This window comes from Brienomyrus brachyistius, chromosome 10, assembly GCF_023856365.1.
Source record: "Brienomyrus brachyistius isolate T26 chromosome 10, BBRACH_0.4, whole genome shotgun sequence".
Classification (NCBI taxonomy): Eukaryota; Metazoa; Chordata; class Actinopteri; order Osteoglossiformes; family Mormyridae; genus Brienomyrus; species Brienomyrus brachyistius.
The window spans coordinates 28,825,417-28,846,367 of NC_064542.1; the positions used below are offsets into that span (position 1 = coordinate 28,825,417).

At 47.5% G+C, this 20,951-nt stretch overlaps 1 protein-coding gene across 5 annotated transcripts; it reads left to right on the forward strand.

Annotated features, from left to right (window-relative positions):
• The first annotated feature begins 1,086 nt into the window (after positions 1-1,086).
• LOC125750279 (F-BAR and double SH3 domains protein 1-like) lies at positions 1,087-20,681 on the forward strand. Of its 5 annotated transcripts, none has more exons than XM_049027838.1 (20): positions 1,087-1,237; positions 1,765-1,862; positions 4,395-4,440; positions 8,332-8,399; positions 8,600-8,744; positions 9,382-9,518; positions 9,650-9,713; positions 11,841-11,969; positions 13,024-13,146; positions 16,136-16,231; positions 16,922-17,041; positions 17,127-17,234; positions 17,645-17,806; positions 18,268-18,393; positions 18,491-18,574; positions 18,827-19,004; positions 19,337-19,551; positions 19,675-19,825; positions 19,942-19,997; positions 20,173-20,681. In XM_049027838.1, exons 1-20 carry the CDS (start codon positions 1,217-1,219, stop codon positions 20,221-20,223), a joined length of 2,178 nt encoding a protein of 725 aa, XP_048883795.1. In that variant the 5' UTR covers positions 1,087-1,216; the 3' UTR covers positions 20,224-20,681. The 5 variants fall into 5 exon arrangements, with proteins under 5 accessions (XP_048883795.1, XP_048883796.1, XP_048883798.1 ...); XM_049027839.1 differs by having other exon boundaries at positions 19,945-19,997; XM_049027841.1 differs by lacking the exon at positions 19,942-19,997 and having other exon boundaries at positions 20,045-20,681.
• Positions 20,682-20,951: the final 270 nt, after the last annotated feature.

A 20,951-nucleotide genomic window follows, 5' to 3' on the forward strand; every position in this document is an offset into this window, starting at 1 on the left:
CTGTTCACCGCTGTCCCAGGGGCCTGGTCCACCGGGTCCACCAGGTCCACCTGGTCCACCTGGTCCACCAGGCTACCATATTCTAGTTGAGAAATTTGCCATTTTTCTTCACTTTTGATTTTATGATGGAGCGCTGGATGATCTGCAGGACTAAATCACTTGGTGTTTGAAGGTGGCCAGTTTGCACGTTCATGCCAAAGGTTGAACACACCCATTGAGCAAGACTGTTTCATCCAATTTCAGGCGTCTGTGCTAATTAAAATGTATTCACATGAAACCCAAATGATACCAGTATTTAAATACTAGGGCTGGTCAATTTAATTGAAGGGGATCACCGATATTTCATATTCTGGTTGGCTACAATTACGGAAAGGACTCCTGTGAAAAGGTCTGATAACCTGATGAAAGCTTAACTCTTCTAATATCTTTTTACAGCCTTGCAATTCAACCGTCAATTGGGACGGACTGCAGATTCAACATCTGGTGCCACAAAAGCACTTTGTAGAACAACTCAGTGAGCTGTTTAAACAATTAAATGACTTGGGAGGGCTCCGGACCACCCGTGCCCCAGTAGGTTCAGCGGTTTGGAAAATGGATGGATGAATGGATGTCTTGCCTGGATCCACACATAAATAGCTCTATAAACTAATAATTTATTCAGTCACTGTATATGAAAATACATTGTTACTTTTTTTTGTAAACTATTTAATAAACAATTTCAACAGTAACTCTCCTGCCTCTAGACTTTTAGTTTTGTTAAGCGTTTTCACGGCGACGCTGAAAAAATCAACATAAAGTCTGTACTGAATGGATGCATGTAATGCATAAATAAAAAAGAACTTAAAGAATTCCAGTACGTTCCCGATAATTTGAAAATAAAGTTTTACTCCATGAGCAGAACTTAAAGTGTCTATATGCCCTATACTGCTGAATCGCTGTGATGTGGATTTAAAGCCGCGCATAGAGGTAGGAGACCTCCGCGGACCTCACTAGGGGACGCTGTCAGATCGTATGCGGAGCGGCGCAGGTGAAACCACAGCTCCTCCTACGACAGCGACCGGCTGGAGCTTGATGCTCCTCTGGGCGGAACCGAGAGGCCAGCTCGGTTGTCGGGAAGTGCTTCGAAACACCATGCAATAAGGAAAGAAGGGGGAGGAAAGCAGGGAATAAAACGCGAAGTACCCGAAGGAGGACAGGACGGCAAAAAAAGCGGAAAATGCAACCCCCGCCCCGAAAGGTAATGATCTTTAGAACGGTGCTGCACCGAGAAGCTGCCGAAGGTCTGTGTGTCCGGCAGCCCATCATCGCCGCCTTCTGCATGTCAGGATGCCGATTGATTTTTTAATCGAATTACAATTCGACCGGGTCAAACTCGTTGCATTTAAAAACTGCTGTCTTATACCTAGTTTGGCTAAATATGACAAGTTATGGTCACACACTGCATACAAGCTGCGCTTTATTCCCACTTTTAAAGAGGTACTATATTATAATGCGCGGGAGTAGCCTAAGTGTGTATTATTACGTGAGATGTTCAGTCGTTCTTGATTCTCTTGTTTAATCTTTGAATTGCGAAACACTGGGCAGTTTAATTCACCGAAACACCAGAGGTCTCTTAAAGTAATATTTATAAATGTTTCGACCCTTTAACATTTCAAATGAGGCTAAGATTTGGTTTGTAAAATTCCTCTCGCATAAGAGGTTCTTTTTTGGCATTTAAATGTGACGTGTGACTCCGTTCAGTTGGGCTGTGCCACTTGTTGGCAGGTGAAGCAGACCCAGGAAGTGAAGTTGGCCTTTTCTGAGCAGGTGGTCTGTCTGCAGAGCAAGCAGCAGCTGGGTGCCGAGCTGCTGGAGGACATCAGGTGTGTGACACGGCCTGGCGTTTGGGCCGCCGAGGTCCAGATCGCATGCTTTAAGGCAGCATTTCTCAACCCCGTCTTTGTGGGCCTCCCTAGATGGTCCACGTTTTTGCAGGGATGGGAGGGAGCAAAAACATGGATTGTCTGGGAGAGTCTTCAAGGACCGGTCTGAGAAACGCTGCTTTAAGGGGTTAAACAGCCCATGCCCCCATTCTAGATATCCCTTCTTGGCTTCCGTCAGGCCTGATGGTGAGTGACTGGTCCAAGCTGTGGTTTTCCCACAACACATTGTGGGTTGCCATGCTTCTGTTAAGCGGCAGTCCCCTCAATAGTCGGTGATTTTGCTGCCAGGCAGCTCCAAACGCCACAGATGGAGCCATCCTAGTCCAGGGCCTGGAGATCCAGGCGCACATAACCTTGTCGATGCTGGGAAGCACTTACCTGGGATAATGGACACCCTTTATTCCACTTAAAGCAGGGAATACCCCTTAATGGATATAAAATGAAAGGAATCCTCTGTTAAGCACCTCTGGAGATCATCTTGGAGATCGGCATGCCGGCTTGATGTGATTTGTTAGCGATTAGCCCCTCCGTCATGGCGCCCCCACTCTCCTTGGAGACTAATGCGCTGGAGCCGGAGCAAATGACGATCTGAATGTGAAACCCTGTGCTGGGTTTTACGTGCCGTACGCTGCAGAGTGCATCTTCTCAGCAGAATGTCTGGCCATCGTATGAAGCTCTGACAAACTAGATAAGTTGATGATGGACGTGCCAAGACAACTGGCCGCAAACGCGTCTCCCAAAGTCTCTCTCTGAAATCCCACCAGCACCCTTCAGTAAAGGTTCCACCTGTAATCGTGACAGGAGACGTGATCTCTGCTCTGCAAGGGTGTCAAACAGCGTGGCCCTGCTAAGGAGGGCAGGCCTCTGGCCAGTGTGCGGCTGATTTGCAGGCCTGCCCTGCGGAGCATCCTTGCTTCCTTTATAATGACAATATAATAATAACCTTTATTTATATAACATGAAATGAGGCTTAAAGTGCTTCACATGGGATTAGAATAAGAACCAAAGATGGAGAAGCTGAATAGAAGATGCAACTAATGTACAGGTCAAGGAAAGTTTGGAAGGAAGGAATGAATGCAAAAAAAATATATAAAGCATAAAAGTATAAGCCAGTAAAAAAATACCACATTATGGATGTATCAGCAAAACTAAGATAAAGAGAGATGAATAACAGGTAGTAGAAAATAGGAAAAATATAGAAAAACAAGAAAATAACGAAAAATATAATAAAACACTATGAACGCTGATTAAAAGGCCAGTCAAAAAAAGATGGCTTTTGTCATTGAAAGTGTTAAGCGGTCGGCTTCTCTGTCTCCTAGCAGCGTGGGTCACAGTTTTAGAGTGTAATGCATAAAAGCTGCACTCTGTATGTTTCACCTTCGCAATGCACAAAAGTCTAGCACTGGTAGATCGCAGAGTTCTGGTGGGAGTTTAAAAGGTAAGAAGGCCAGTAATGTATGAAGGTGCTAGTCCATTTAGTGCTTTATTAGCAAGTAAAAGAATCTTAAATTAAAATCATTTCTTAAAGACATGATAAAGTTTACTAACCTCAGATTTCGTCTGTGATATCACACAGTCAAGCCTTGACTTCATTATCTCTTAGTACCTGGGGACCCAGCCCATTACAACTGCTTTTGTTTTTTCTTCATTAAGTTCATTAAGCTCCCAGGAGACTTGAAGGGCTGTAGGCTTTTAAGGTTAAAGAGCCTGGATGACCCCTGCAGATGGTCAGGGGCCCGGCGGTCGATAAGTAACCATCAATGTAAACAGGAGTAGGTTGGGGGGGAGGTGTGGGGGGCTGTGGAGACAGCTAATGCTGCATTCCAGCTCAGAAATCGTGAGTCCCTAGTCTGAAATTTCAACTGGAACGCCCCCAAAGTCAGAATTCCTACTCGTGAAGTTGGAGGAATCAACACAATTGTGAGCCAAGAATTCAAGATGGCTGCGGCCTTTATCAACAGAAGTTAAAGCTGTAGTTTTATACTGTCTATTAGCACTTATGTCTTTATTTGTGGCTCATTAAATCGGTCGTACACACAGTACTGTCCAAGCGCTACCTGTGCACGTGTTGCTACAGTGTTTTTTTTTGTGCAAAATACCACGTAATGTGTTATCAACTGTGGCCTGATTCAGAAAGCAGGATTTTTTGCTTAGCCAGATTACCTTAAATCTGACAAGTTATCTGGGATAAATGTAAGTGAACAAAGATAAAAGTCATTTAAACTAGGGTACCTTAAGTCAGACAAATTATCCAGCCAAGCAAGAAGTCTTGGTCTTTGAAACATGTCCCTGGTATTGCTAAATGGCTTACGACTTGCTGCACAGAAAAGGGGTTCACTCGTGTGTAACGTCATTCCCAGATCCGAGTTTCAACCTTGGAGTGCGGTATAACACTGCTCAAACTTGTGGCAGGGGGGTAGTGTTAGACATGCACCCGCATTTGCTCTAAACTCGCTCCTTACGCCCCCACAGGTCCTTCAGCAAGCAAAGGGCTACTGTTGAGAAGGAGTATGGCCAGGTGAGAGTTCCCTCTGTTTTGGTACTTGGTATGGTTGGATTTTGGGGGAGGAGGGGGGGGGCTCACCTGATCCTGCTCGAAGCTGATTGGTGGAGGAATTCTGAGGCATTGGTTTCTTATGTTCTCTCTGATTGGGAGAAGCAGGCAGGGTGGGTGGGGCCATGGTCACATGGTGCAGCTGTTCAGCCCTGATAGGTTTGTTTGTCATAGACAGCAGGCTTGGGTGACGCCTAAGATTTTTCTTCTGCTGATACCATATGGTTGCTTGATTTTTGTTTTTCATTGCGGGTGCTCTGAAGTTCAGGATTTCCCTTCAACGTGCCGGTAGTTAATTTTCTGCCTCAACACCCCCGACACACATACACAGACACGCACCCAAAAGCAGTACCCGCTCCACCACTGTCACAGAGACATTTGATGTTATACACAAGGCAAGATATTAAATTGCAGTAATTGCACATTAAAAATTTAAAATTTTACAAAAAAAAAAAAAAAAAAATACACTGAAATTTCTTGCGGGTGCTGAGGAGATGCCCCCCCCAAGCCCCTCCCTGGTGTCACTCCTTGCAGCGAGTTTTTGTTTGTGTATTGCTTTGCTCCTGGAGGTGCGTTGTTTCAGTAAAACTCATGCCACATGATGGGTTGCCCTTGAACTGTGGAATGTGTGTGTGTGTGTGTGTGTGTGTGTGGGGGGTATGTTTCCCTCTCAGAAAGTACTATTGATCATAGTCCCAAAAATATCCTGCCCTTTGCATTAGGTTGTTTAGTGATTGTCCTTCATAGGCTGGTGCTGATCTGTTCAAGCTGCGTAGTGGCTCTATCAGAGGATGTGGCTGGCTATACACTGGCACTGCAAGGACTCATGGTTCACCTTGCAGAAGCACTCTTACTTTTCCTAGCACCGCCTACCTGGATATCTGCTGTGCCAAGTAGAGGCTGTGGTGGTCTGTCAATTATAATACTTTATTCATCCCCTTGGGGAAATTCTCATTTCACCTGCTCCATCTTGTTATCTGTGACACACTGATGTGGCTGTTCTGTCGAGGCTGGGCTCAAGCCGGCGACCTTCCCATCACAGGCACAGAGATTCAGCTCACTGAGCTACACGCTGCCCCCCAAAGGTGAGTCAGACCTCCGACAGTCCGGCCTTGACCTCATGACGGAAGGGATCTCAGCCTCAGCCCATTGAGTCACACAGCGGCCGAGGGCTTATGCTGTTAACTGTTAACTGTAAACGCTGTTAACTGTTAACTCTGCCACCATGACCTTGAACGGATGGTCAACTGGACAGTGCAGCCTTGTGTACGTTGGCACGGTAACGGTGTACACACTCCCTGCTGTAGTCAGTCAGTCACGGCTACGGGACGTGAGTGGTACCGTCAAAAGTATATGGTCACCCAGATGACCAATGGATGTGACGTGATTATTTCTTCTGACCTCGATATTGGCAAATTGTGTAAACATATATGACTGTTTACACAAGAATGAATACCACTAACGATTTAGCTAGTTGAACTGCTTCTGCCTCTCGTCTGCTGTCTGTGTCACGGCTGCAGCGCCTGTCTGATTTGTTCATGTGACAGCGGGCGTGCTTTAGTGTGCGCAACACACTGGCAGACTGTCCGTAATACTGAATGTTCATACTTTCAGTGCCAGTGTGCCAGGCAACTGTGTACTTTGACGTCAGGCCTGGGGTAGCGCTGTGACTCACCGCGCACTGCGTACTTACAGTGTGTGAGGCAGCGTTATATTTTATTAACAAAGACATTTCCAAAAACTGAAAATTGGATACAAAAATAAAAAGTGGATATAAAGAGTGTATACACTGCTGTTAAAAATTTTTGTGATGTAAAAAACCACAACAAATAATTTGAAAACTTTTCCCACCTTTAATGTGACCTATAACCTGTTCAATTCAATTTAAAAACAAACATCTGTTAGGTGAAAAAAAATTATCAAAAAAACATACAGTAAGCTGGCTGCATAAGTGTGCACACCCTTAAGTTAGTATTAATACTTTGTTAAAGCCTATCAGCATCTGCCTTCAGGTACGGTGAAATAAAGTTCAGCTGTCCTAGCAGGATTTTACAGACCTCCACTCAGTTGCATCCCACAGCAAAAGGCACGGTTCACAGAGAGCTTGCAAAGCATCAAAGGGATCTCGTTGTTGAAAGGTATCAGTCGGCAGAAGGATACAAAAACAATTGCACGTCTTTAGATATACCATGGAGCCATTTATGCCATCATTCTGATCATAGAGGGTGAAGAAGGTGTTAGTATACTATCTTTGGTCCGATTACTTTCTGATTTCCTGCTACTTTTTCCCTGGCCAATGGACGATCGAAGCACACGTTCCACTGAGGGCAGCCTCCGTGTTGTAATGTTGTAACCACAGATAACGCTCCACACATGTGACTTTGTGTTACGTCCAGACACAGTCTGATCTGAGTTTATCACATCAAACATATTAAACATGTCGAAGTTAATAACATCTAACTTACAGCCAGTATGTTGTAACTTTGCACTTTTTGTTAACAGGTCCTAACCATTGTAAAACTGGTTTGGCTGTATATTGCCTGTTAACTGCGGAGTAAATGACTCTCTATACCCCCCATGATAAATGTTTAATATTTGTTAACAGAGCCTGAATCCATTTAATCTATTTTTTTCAATTGGTGGTTTTATTTATATTTTATTCATTTTGGATACTTACGTTTTTTTGACATTCCCGGTGTTGGAATATTCTTCTGAATGAAAAGTTTTAAGGGGGTATTTGTAGTATTGTGCCATCAGCATTATATCAGTGGCATAAAATTACCTTAAAATGACAATAGTATCGTTTACTGCGATCATTTGTGGGACAATATATCGTTCAAATAAAATAGTTATCCTGACAGGCTTAATTATAGCACCCCTCCTCCATCTTTCCTCTGTCACCCACCAAATGGCACATGAGCCAGGAGTAGCTGGCCAATCAGCTTCAGCCCTTTGAGGGAGCCCGTGGAAACACCACTTTGCCCTCCGTTTGGGGGGGGGGGGGGTCTTCAGTGATACGATGGATGTTTCGGTTTAGCCAAGGTCACTCCGCTGTCTTGCACGGGCCGGGATCGTGTTGGGTTGTATGTGTGCTGTGCTGCTCCGTCGAAGTCACTGATAGACTGGCTCAGTTCCCTGTTGTAATTGTCGTTGTTTACTGGGTGCAAATGGTAAGAGTAGGGGAATTTTACACTGTGAGTCTGATTGTGAAAAGGGTATTTTTGCAAACATTGAAGGGTTGATCCAAAGGACAGTCACAGTTATTTCTGTTTTTCTGTTTGCAAAGTGTGTTATTTTTTTGGAACCTTTTTTTGAACAATTTCTGACCTAATTCCTGTTTCGTCACAGTGGTGAGGGAGTTCTTGTTTTTGCAGTATCTCTCCTGCTTTGTGTTTTAAGTGCAACGGACGGAAATTTCACCAGATGAACAGCACTGTCCACCTGCAAACCCCCCCGCCCCCCATGACTTTCGCAGAGTGTTTGCACACTGAGCTAATGGCTCTGAGCCTCTTCTTCCCGCATCCTGTCTGTCTTCCATTCCTCTGAGGAATGTAGCAAGTACTTGATAAAGCTGGTGGGGGAGGGTTGCCAGGTTCCAGAATCTCGAGGACCCTGGTGGGGTGGTGTGGTGTGTGTGTGTGTGTGTGTGTGTGTGTGTGTGTGGGTGTGTGTGCAAGAAACAGGAAGTGGGAGGTGGAGCTTCCGCTGAGACCTTGGGGTTGGGGTCATGTGTCATAACAGCCACAGGCGTAAATGTCTTGCTCCTGCCCCTCTGTCCTCCTGCCCCTCTGTCCTCCTGCCCCTCTGTCCTTCTGCCCTCCTGTCCTTCTGCCCTCCTGCCCCTGCATCTTTCAGGCCCTCCAGCGGTTGGCCATGCAGTATCAGAAGAAAGACAGAATAAAAGGAGACTCTGCAAGCTCTTGGTAAGCAGTGCTGTTCAGAAGTCATATTGAGTATCACCATTAACGTAGTATTAGCATAAATAATTCATATTAAATAATAAGCTAAATAAATGTGTATTTTCTGGCATTCTTACCTCAGCGGGAGTAACTTCTCGTTGAGGGTGTAGGCTCTGCCTCTCAGCCCCTCCCCATTCACCACCCCTCACTCTGCCCCCGCACAGTGGCGTGTTTGCAGTGTGGCGCTCTCTGGTGGAGGCGACAGCGCGTTGCGGGGCAGCACGTGTTAGCGCCGCGGAGGGATACCGCTCGCTGACAGCCGAGGTGATGAAGACGCTTCGGGTTTCCCAGGATCAGCGGGCCAAGCGGGTCAGTACTGGAGGAGGCCGCTTCTGACTGCCGCTGCCCACAGCTCCTCAGCTGAGCTCCAGGCCCATCTACGGGGTCCGGTGTGGCCGAACGGGCCCTCCTCCAGCCGCACAGTAATCAGGGGCAGTCTGACTGCCTGCCTTTATAAATGGCAGAAGGATGCAGGTCTGGGACTCAATGGGGTTAGGCTTAGGCTTAGGGTTAAGCTTAGGCTTAGGCTTAGGATTAGCAGAACTGCTGCAAGTAGATTATCCATCTGAAAAGTGAAATGGTATTACATGCTGTGTAAAAGTAAAACTGAAAATACTCTGGGGCTACATGTACAGTTACTTTTACTAAATTTGGTAGTATTGCTACTAGCCCTGCTGATAGTACAATTGTTAAAAGTACTTATACTGCTACTAAAAGTACTAGTACTGCTAATAGCACTGCTAGTAGTACAGTTGATAGTACTGCTGTTTAAAGTACTAACACTGCTACTACAAGTACTAGTACTGCTACTAATACTGCTGATAGTACTGTTGATTAAAGTACATATACTGCTACTAGTACCGCCACTAGTAACGCAGTCTCCCTACTTTGACATTTGTCGGTATTATGTTCAGACCCAGTATATAACCAGCTCCCCTCCCCCCAGGGCCTGGAGCAGCTACAGCGGGTCCAGGCTGAGCTTGTGGAGGCAGTGCGTGAGCTGAATAAGGCCCAGAAGCGTTACTGGCAGATGGGCCGCATCACCGATGTGGCCAGGGGCAAAGCAGCCGACGCCCAGGCCAGGTGAGGCGGGACGGGGACCTGTGCGCTGCCTGTAACCCGGTAACCTTAGTGAATGACGTCACAGTGGAATATCCTCACCTGCATTTCGGGTGGAGTCTCATACCTGCTGACCTCCCCGATGTGTCCTTCAGACCCAAAAAGAGTGATCATGGGATCTTCCCCTTCAGGACTGGAGTACAGAAGATGAGTGCAAAGGTAAGTCACTTCTGTATCTCTCTATATTATGTATATACATTTTTAGTTATTGTAACTTTTTAGTTCATTAGAAGTTTTTTTTTTTAACTGTTGACTTATTATTTAATTCTATTTTTGATTTGGTTTGCACAGTCAAAGGGTTGTTCAGGGTACATTTCACTACATGTTGTAGTTGTATAACCATGTATGTGACGAATAAAGTATCTTGTATCAAAGGGGGGACACCTGGCCAATCTGACTGCTCCCCATTTGACTACCTACCGTGCCCCCTAACTGCACTCTGCATCAAAAGCAGTTCCACCCAAGATAACTAGTTTCCTAGCAATGGACCTGCATGTTGCCAGGTTCAAATCTCGGTACAGAACCCACGTCTTTGCTTGATATATTTGATCTTCTTTTGATGAAGAACCTTTAATATGTTTGTCACAATGTCTACATTCTGCATGGTATCACTGAGTGGGAGCTAGCCAACGGACTTTGAAAATTAGTTTGGCAGTTGAATGAGCAGGTTGTAATCAGGAAATCACCCATTATCTACAGAGTTATCTACTACTTCTGTCTGAAATACCCAATAGCTATATAAAATGTGTCTTTTTAGTTGAGACATAGGTCTAATTGTGATATAATCAGTTCCCTGGAAACCAAAACCATCTGAGGTAATCACAGTGGTGATTCAGCTGTGTACCAAGGTGACTGTAAGTTCCACCCTGTGTAATTGCTGTCCCTCTGCACTTAGCAGGTTGCAGGCATACGAAATTCCCCAGGGTTGACAGAAGCAGTGCTCTGTCGCCGCCCCTGTGGCGAGCTCTGCTCCTTATCTGCTGTGTTGTTTTTTTTTTTTCGTGAGGGGAAAAAGATGATCACAGAAAGATCAGATACTGCAATCAGCACACTGGGAGGGAAATAGGAATGACTAACTCAAACAGACCCAATGTTAGCGTCTGAGAAATGGCCTCAAAAAAGTCTCAAGCTGCTCAGGCTCTTATCTTTTGCTTTCTGTGATTCCGCCTGGTCTTCGGCTGGGTACACAACAAGCTGACCGCAAAAAAACTAGCAGCCAACCAAGGCCGACAAACGATTGGCTCCTATCAGCTCCGGTCTTCCACAGACAGCAGCTTGCAGTCTTTCTCAGCCCAGTTTCATCAATCTGGCTTCAGTTGTAAAGCTTTCCCTAATAGGGTCTGGCAGGTAAACATTTAAAATTGGCCCAGATTAGATTTAACAAGTCAGAATGTTTTATTTTGATACCAAATAGACACAAAAAATGCCCTGTCACGGTTTTTGAGATTTGGATTTTGGGTTACCTCCTGACCTGATGAGGATGGGGCCTCACTTTCAATTCCATGGTGGTTGATTGATGGATTTTGGTATGAACCTCCTGAGAAAAATGTTGTTTTTCAAGGTTTATTTTGGTACCTGGGGGCGGCATGGTGGTGCAGTGCTTAGCACTGTTGCCTCACACCTCTGGGACCCGGGTTCGAGTCTCCGCCTGGGTCACATGTGTGTGGAGTTTGCATGTTCTCCCCATGTCGTCGTGGGGTTTCCTCCGGGTTCCCCCCACAGTCCAAAGACATGCTGAGGCTAATTGGACTTGCTAAATTGCCCGTAGGTGTGCATGTGTGAGTGACTGGTGTGTGAGTGTGCCCTGCGATGGGCTGGCCCCCCATCCTGGGTTGTTCCCTGCCTTGTGCCCATTGCTTCCAGGATAGGCTCCGGACCCCCCGTGACCCAGTAGGATAAGCGGTTTGGAAAATGGATGGATGGATGGATTCTGGTACCTAGTATAGTGACGTTTTTTTTGGCTTCTGTGAGAAGATTGAGTGTGAAATTGACCAATACCTTTAATCGAATCATTGGGGAAAATATTCTTTGGATTTCAGCGGATATTTTCGATGCAGTTTTTGAAAGAAATAAGAAGGGATAGGTTGGCAAAAAGAGTGAAGTGTCCTTTATTTTAAAAATAAAAAAAAAACATTTCTATGTGACATTTTTGGACAGTGAAATTGGAAGTAGTATCTGAAGTGTTTTTGGGCTTGTTCCCCACCCATGAACTTAGCCTGGCTGCTCCTCTAGCTCCGGTGCTCAGTCCTCTTTCTCTCTTCCCCTCATGTTTGTCCCGCGGGTAAGCTCCAGGCACGCCTGACCGACTGCCACCGCCGCCTGACAGAGGTGCGCAACGAGACCCTCCTGGCCCTGGCAGCCGTCCACGCGCACCAGCGGTACTATGGCTGTGTGGAGCTCCCCGCCATCATGAGAGTATGTGGGCCCTGTCCTCACCTGTCGTTTTCTTGTCCTGCCTGTGACGGGGAGGGCCCCTCTGTGCATGTCAGCAAAGTTAGCATTAAGTTTGCAAATTTCCTCTCCGTACACAGGGAAGAGGGGGCGGAAGCATTTGAAAAGCGGGTAACATCTTTTCTGCCAGAAACTGATCATCTGCTTTTAGAACGCAGCGCCCACGCGTGTCGCCAAGATGGCCGCCGCTGCCCTCCGCCTCTACTGCTGAAAAGAAGAAGAGCGGCACACTGACGACGAGGCCCGTGGCGGCTCAGTTTTGCTGAGCTGAACAGGCAGTTAGCAAGGATCTGGGCTTCGGAGGGCAGCAGAAAGCGCTGAGTCGGGGTGGAGAGCGATGCAGTGTCGCATCTTGAATTTATGATGAGTCACCGTGAGGCTGCTGGGGGAAGCTCCGCTTCCTGCTCGCTTGCGGTTTCTTGAACATTCATGTTGACCTTGAAGTGCAAACTCGAGAGAGACTCCGAGTGGCCCGACACTTGTTTAACTTGAATTTTGCTTTTTCGGGACTCCTCAGAATGAACCGCTGATTATTAAAAAGCACGCTAAAAAAAGCATGCCACGGCGGTGGCCCTGGAGGCTTATCGCCGGCGTTATTTCCCCTCACCGAAACCTGCCTACCGCACTCTGATGTGGTAGTTTGTGTCGCTTTGTTGTACTTGACAAATGACTAAAGGCTCCTTCTGGGGATGTAGCAGCTTTCAGAGTTTTGGCTAATTTCCTGACCTGTGAAGAATATACACCCTGACACTGAGCCAAATGGTAACAAACGGGGCATGCAGGGGCTTGTAAATCTCTTTGCCTTTTCATGCGGTGTTGGGCCCTTGAGCAAGACCCTTAATGCCCCAGGGGCACTGGATGGACAGCTGACCCCGTGCTCAGACCCCAAGCTTCACTCTCACCCCTCTATGTGACTTTCACCCATAGAGCATGATGGGATATGTGATAACTGACACACTCTAATGTTCCTGTACTTGTCCAAATGGCAAATACTTTCCTTTACTCCCCGTCCCTGTAGGACATGGACGCTGACTTGTTTGACCAGCTTCGAGAGCAGTTCACCCTGCTGTGCAGCAAAGAGATCGACACCTGTGACCTGGCACAGAGCGAGTTCGCCAGGATCCAGATGGATGCCAGCCAGGTGCGTTCTGGGCTGTTTTTTGTCCGCCTTAACATCCTCCGGGAGCTGTGGTCCACAACGTGACATGCTGACGTCACTGGGACCTGTAGCATTTCAGCGAAAATGGCGACATGATGTGAGGCAGTTGCAGTGGGGGGGGGGGGCTGATGAGGTGGAGATAGCAGCAGTGTTTACCCCCCTCAAAGCACTCAAACCAAGCCCCCTGCTCAGCCCACAGCCTTAGCATTAGGAGATGCCGAAGCAGCACATTCTACTAAACGGCTAAACTACTAACGTTCTACTAAAATATCATTTTGATACCAAAAAATGTAGGAAAGTACTGATGCTCCGTAGGTTGCGAAGAGGTTACATTCTGATAATCATATTGTAAGGCAAAAATTCATTTTAATACAGTATAGCTAAGCTAGCAATCATCATAGCCTATCTTAAACATGTTTGGAAGACTCACGTTGGCCTACAGTCGGGTAAAATCATTAACACAAAGCTTATTTTATAATGGTGTTTAATATCTAGTGTAATTTATTGAATAAAAGTGAAAGTGAAAGACAGTGAAAAAGTTAACCCATCGTAAAGCTGAACTATCGTGACACGGACCATCGTAACCTGGGGAGAATCTGTATTTTGCGAAACACTGCCCCAGGGTTGCTAAATTGAACGTCAAATTCTCCGATGAGCCAAAACACGACCGCCCCCACATGAAGAGAATAATTTTCACTATGTCATAAAACCGGATTGTGTCAAGGTGTGAGATATGTTAGATGGTAAGTGAAAATCTGCTGACATGTTGAAAACAGTAGAAATGGTAACGGTTTGCGTAACAAGGGCTTGTTGGCAGTTTGTGGTTTTTACCGCCGCACATTACGCTCAGTAGGGACTCACCCCCCATGCCTTGCTGTTTCAGAGATGCTCTGATCCAGTCGCCTGCCCATTTCAATTTGGCCCTTATCAAATTCACTCCGATTGTAATCCTTGCCCAATTCTTCCACATTCAGCATGTCAACTATGAGTGCGCCATTTTTACGAGACAGTTAACACTATCTTTATCGCGTGAGGGTGATCATAATGTTTTCGCTCAGTGGTCTACATTTCACTGTATCTCTCTGCACCTTCTAGCTAGTAGTTGATTGGATAATTATGGAATATGGCACATTTTTAAACCCACTTACTGAAGCAGTACGACATCTTATCCTTCCAATGATGCGCACTCCTGCACATGACTGGCACATGTTTAACCATTCAGAAAGCGAGTTTGACCATCAGGCGAGAGAAACTTCAATTTTTTTTTGCCGGTCTTCCTTGTTGGTTTATGAACAAGGAATTGGTATATTTATGGAAAAATAAAACGCTGTGTCCTGTCTTGAACCAATGTGGGACATGATTTCTCCCATATTTTTGGGCTGCGTGATCGATCCCCCCCAGGATATTTTGTCGTCGTGGACCCAATGAGGTGTGTTGTGGCCTTCCTTATTTCTCTAGATGGAAAGTGGCAGCTCTGGTGCTGATTGATAGATTGATGAACAAAGGCGTGTATTCTCCCGTTAGACAAACACGACGACACGAGGAGGAAAAACCATGAGATTCTGAAAATTGATTGATTGATTGATGCGATTTAATTCTTTGGAAGAAAATGGCCGGCATTTAGGAGAGAGAACGGTATCGAAAGCTCTGATAACAGAGGAAACTGTAGGGAGTTTACGGTTGTGCTTTCCCGCTATGGCGATGATTTCGGCTTTTACTGCTGTGTTTGTGTTGCACTTGTAATGTAAAGAAAAACACGAGTGTAAAGCTGTGTAACTACTCATGTTTTAATCAAGTCACTCTATTCATTTTATTTGTATTTCTATAATGATTGTATTTCGGAAAACGATACACCTGTTGAAAATGGTTAAAAACATTATTTTCGTTGTCGTCATTTTCTACACACAAATTCACAAGGTTAAAAGTTGCACAGCTGAAGACTTAGGAAGCTTGGGCAACATTCGATTTGAAATTAATAACCAATGGAAAATGTCTAGGACTACAATGTAATGAATATCAGTAATATTTTGTCCATTTACAGCAGGTTTCTTAAAGTCTGGACCGTGATCCGGATGCGGACCAAACCACAATTTAATCCAGATACAGCCAGTAATGCGCCTTATGAATCAAAATGGTTAAAAAGACTTAATGTGGTTTGAAGTACAAAAATACAACGTAGAACCGGCAAACTTTGCATACACATAACTCGTCATAAGCCACTTCGCAAAGTAAAGTTTTTATTTTATGAAGTTATTTTTAAAAGTATAGAGTATACAGTTTTTATTGTACAGTACTGATCGGGTCATGTTTAGTCTCTTAAGTGTTCAAAATGTCCTCCGTCAACATTGGTACATTCCTGAAGCCTGCGTGTGACGCCCTTAAACACACAAATCGCTGTTGGCATCAGCATCCACAAATAACCCTTCGGTTCTTCAGTGGGGCTTCCTCTCAAAAACCTTCTCCTTTACTACAGCAACCCTGTCCCCCGTACTGTCCAGCCCCAAGGTGGTGTAAATGCAGACTGCTTTCTCTGGTGCTGTCTGGACATCTCCCTCCACTGAAACTGCTCTCAGTGAAGGTAGTGAAAGCAGATGAAGTACACCAGTGTAACTCTAGATGTGTGGGTGGAAATATTCACGTTCTGAGCGAGTTTGCGGTTTGCTGTCCGTAATGCTTTACACCTCATTAAGTGCCGTTCATACCCAACTGAGCTTTACGTGCTGATTTGTTTTGTGGGGGTGATTGCCTACTTAGGGTGGTGTCACTTTATGTTAAATGTAAGTAAGACTAAAGTGACTTAGCGGTTCTGTTATCCTGGTGGTGATTTTTGCTGGCTTTTCCGCTGGAGCCGAATGCTGCCCGCTTTCCCGTCCGCCGAGTAGGAGGAGCTGCCAGGTCCCGCTGTCCTCGCACTGTGACGTCCCGTGACACCGTGGACGCTTCTGTGAGGAGAATCCGCTTCTCTCACCAGGTGACCCGCGAGGAGGAGCTCCAGATTTTCCTGCGAGAGAGCCCGACCTTCAGCCGCCCGTGGGAGGTCCACTTCCAGGCGGTGCCCGGCGACGAGGTAGCCCACTTCCCCAACGGCCCCGTCATCCTCTCGGTGACTTTTTTTGTCGCCACGCTGGCTGGGCTTTGTTCCAGCTGTAATGCTGATTAGGAGATCAGCCACATCAGCAGTCAGATAGTGCCGACTTACTCTGTAGAGAAAAACAAATGGAAGCAAAAAAAAAATTATCATCTGAAATCATTTTCTGTTTAATGATGAATCATCACTTGACTGAAAACTTCTGGTTATAATTTGAGTTTCAGATGTTCCCAGATTAAGTTTTATTACGTGAAAAAAATTACAGAATATTCGCATCTGTGACTAATGATATCATCATACTTATTCAGTCAAGGTTTGTCAAGAAAAAAAACCAGGAACTGGGTAACGTAGTCTAGACTAAACAAGGGGTTCAGCTAAGTGGTTAGACCACAAAACAGCAGTGTCAGGCAGTTGAGTACTTTGAGTACTCTGAGTACTCTGTCACTGTGACTATTTATACTCAACTGGTTGGTTGAAATAAAACCTTGTTCTAGATTTGTACTTTCTGGACCTGAACTCTCTGTAATCGATTACTTTGGTGAGTAACTTCCCCAACACTTGTCAAGTTGGTGAACTGAGATAGCAGTTCCCGGGTGCTTCTGGCTTCTGGCAGTTTTATGCACATAGCAGGAGCACTGTGACGTGTGAGTGCCCCTCGTCCGTGTCCAGGTGAGTACCCTGCAGCCCCTGAGCACCTCGACGGGAGACGGCAGCTGCTTGGACAAGGAGGCACAGAAATGGGCCGCCAAGGCTGCGAAAGACTACAAGATCATAGCTCATGGGGAGAGGGTGAGTGTTGGCCTTCTTGGGAAAGAGACTGGGTGGGGGGGGGGGGAGAGGGGGTCAAAAAACTTGACTGGCCTGTGCGGTATAGGTCCTGCAGACCTTGGAAAGGCGGCGGCCCCAACTTAAGGAGGACGAGGCAGAGGCTGGGGTGGAGCGGAAGATGGAAGAAGTGAAGGAGAGTGTGAGGAAAGCTCGGGTGAGTCCGGCCGCGTCCCCGTGGCAGGGAAACGCGTCATGTGTGGAAACTTTCGGCTGCCTGGGGTTCAGTGAGTGAACGTGCACATACATGGGGGTGGAGGCCCCAGTCAAGATAAGCACATGCAGTCAGCCCACCCACACCGGCCTGGGGTGTCACTTTGACCTTTTCTTCAGGGTATTTTTCTCCAGACTTCAAGGAAAGCAGCTCATATCCATCCCCTATCTTCCTCTGTTCTCTCATTCCTGGAAAGTAATATTCTTTTTTTTTTTTTAAACATAACAGCTCCACTGCAGTGACTCGTGGGAACGCGGCTGCTGTTTTTTTTCTCGGAGCCATTGCCCTGGTGTCAGGCGTGGCTGATGACCTGCGTGTTTGCCGCTCTCCCCCCCCCCCCCGCCCCCCCACAGGTGAGTCGCGTCAAAGCGGAGGCCCGGCTGGCCCTGCTCACGCAGGCGGGCGTGGACGTGGAGGCTGTGGTAAGGAGCGCCATGAGCCAGGCCGAGGAGGAGCTGGAGATGGAGAGGAGGCTCAGCGAGGCCCGCAGGTCCAGTGGGGAGCCCGCCGCAGAGGTCTGTGTCTCCCATCATCCCATGGGACAGGTCAAAGGTCATGCGGGGGCAGCAGGGCATGGGGGAGATGCAGAAATTTCCCCGTTTCCAAATGGGCACTTTTGTTGTACCCTAAGTGGATCCGTCCACAAGGTGTCCAGCTCTTATTGGACAGAATGGAGTTTACTTAAACTTACTATTTCACATTAAGAGCATGTCCATGTTAAACCTGATAAAATGGGGGTGGATTATTCTCCGCATGACCCGCAAGCTAAAGGGAGTGTGAATGACTCATGGAATAAGGCAAAGCGTATCTTGCTTTTGTTTTTTTCTTTCTAGATTGTTTTTCCCTGGTGGTGGAACACAATCGCTTGCATCTAGATACGAAATCGTACTTCTGTCTGCCCGTGTTCCTTATGTCATAAACATTTTTTGTAACCCAAGGCGCATGTTCGTGCCACGCCTTCCTCTTCCTGTTTCAGGAGGATGATTTTGAGTTCACAGACTTTGAGGATTACGATGAGAGCGGCGACGCCTTCTCGGACTGGGGGGCTGACGCCGCCCCCTGCAGCTTCCCCATTTCCTGCAGGGTACTTTACACGTACCAGGTCAGTGCCACTTCTTCAGCTACAACGCCGCCGCCTCCTTGGCTTGAATGCAGAGAAATGTCCGGCTGCAGGCCTGTGGTGTGGTGAAACCCTGCAGGCCTCCCAGGCGGACGAGCTGTCGATCACAGAGGGGGAGGAGCTACAGGTCATTGAGGACGGTGACGTGGAGGACTGGCTGAAGGTTTGTAATAAGGTCCCCCCCCCCCCCCACACACACACACACACACACACACACACACACACAAACACACACAGAGTCAATAGAGAACCTGCTCTTAAAATCTTGATGAGATGGAGGCATGTTTCAGAAATAATGCCTTTGGGGAAAAACTGCTCTTAATTGTATATGTTGAGAGATTCTGTGATATAATCTTGGTGGTCTCAGGATGCCAGGAACCTTTTCATACCACGGTTTTCCTCCTCTCCTCTTCAGGCACGCAACGCGGCTGGCCAAGAAGGTTACGTACCAGAAAGATACCTGCAGTGGCCAGCAGAGGGTTCTGTCTCGAGTCTTTTGCCAAAGAACCTTCAGCTGGACTCGTCCACCAGCAGCTGTGAATCATCCCCCAGTCTCCCCTGGAGGCAGCAGGAGGAGTCCCTGCACTCTGGGGGTATGTTTCCTCTATCTCAAGGTCCCTCTAGTGGTGAAATCTATTCATTGCTACTCCCTTCCTGTTATACCGCATAAAAAACAATGATGATAAACATGTTAAAAGGAGTGTGTGAATTTTGCTGGTGTTTTGCTGATACTTAGCCCAGGCTACTACATGGAAGGCAGTGAGAGGGATGCAGGCGCCCACATTTAACTGCTCTGACAGCTGGGTTGTTTACCACTCACAGGCTGCCTGCCTTGGTTTTGCGATACTGGCGTCTCGCGCCAACCTTCTGTTTGTTGATTGGCCCACGGAGGCGGGGCTGTAACGGCACAATCTGGCCCTCACAGGGATGGTGCGAGCACTGTACGACTACCACGGGCAGAGTGTGGAAGAGCTCTCCTTCCAGGAGGGGGCGCTCATCCGACTCCGGCGCTGTCGTCACGGCGATGTTGACGACGGGTTCTGGGAAGGGGAGCTGGACGGCCGCGTGGGGGTCTTCCCGTCGCTGATGGTGGAGCTGCTGGGGGAGGGCGCGGAAGAGGAGGATGATGGAGAGGATGAGGTAAAAGCCCTGCGGATGGTGCTGGGCGGAGCGAGGTGGAGGCTAGCTGTCCTTGGCGTGATGCCGTGAGTCGGTGGAAATGTATCCGTATCAGAGCTGACGCATGTCGTCCTGGTCACGCAGTGCTCAGCTGTTGCTACGCTTCCCCTGTTCTCTCCTCCGGCCCCTGGGGAGTACACCGAGCGCTGCTCTGCCTCGGCGCCGGGGTCCTGGTCCGCTGACCCGGAGGCCCGCCTGGCTGAAGTGCATGACCTCCTGACGGAGAACCGAGGAGGTAAGGAGCCCCAGTCCTGTGAGTCAGGCGATGCCCCCATCTGAAATAGTCAGTCTGTTTATTTTTTAATCCCCCTGCCTCATTCCTTTCCAATTTGCCCCCCCCCCACCCCCCAGCAGGTGTCAGCAGTGCCCACAGTTCCCCCGACCTGAACGCTAGGAGGATCAGGCCGGTGTGTATTTTGTTTATCCTCCATCTCCGCCGCCCTTTCGCATTTAGGTGCCCCTCCTGGCAGCTGACCGTTCGCAGCTGTGTGCTGTATCTGTGTGCCCGGTCTGCCTGACCAGCGCCTTCTCACTGCGGCTCAGCTCACCCATGTGGAGTGAACCTTCTTTCACCTCCTTCAGGCCAGGGCACCTCCGCTGCCCCCTGTCCACAGGCAGTACCCCGGACCTTGACCGCCATGGGGTCGCCATCCCCCGCCTGGCCGAGACTGACTAGGCTGTGCCGGCTCACAGCAGGCCCCCTCCGCTATTTCCGGAGCATTCCCAGATCTGTGCCACTGAAGCTGAAGTCCCCTGTGCAGGGAATCTCTCCCAGGTCTCTCCTGTGGGAATGGCGGCTTGGTTCTGAAGGAGACCCCATCCCCACCACCCATGGCACAGCAGTATGGGAGGATCTGCTGAACACCGGCATCGGTCTGTTAACCTGGCCACCAGCGGCAGAGAAGCCTGTCTTGACCTCAGGAGCTTGTACCTCTGAGTGCTGTGTGTTTCAGGGTAAAGCGTTTCCAGGCTAAAGCCATATTGCGTTATTAACATTTGTTTAATTTTTAAGTAATGTAAAGGGACGTCCATGTTTTTATTGTAAACTGTAAAATGTAAGATTATTAAAACTTACAACGTATCTAAATTTATGAATGACTGTCATTTCAAGCAGCGATCAAGCTTGAACCTAAAGCCTATCCCGGGAAGAAGCACTGCAGTCAGGATGGCAGTCCAAGGCAGGCCATGTGCGCACACACACATGTACACACGCACACATACACACGCATACACTGCAGGACCCCAGTAGTGATGCTGTGAGGCACCAGCGCTGCCCAGTTATTACGTAAATGATATTCGTGTTCAAACTCAGAAGCAGAGCAGCTATTCCGGACAGCACTGCCGGCAGCGGAAGCATGGGG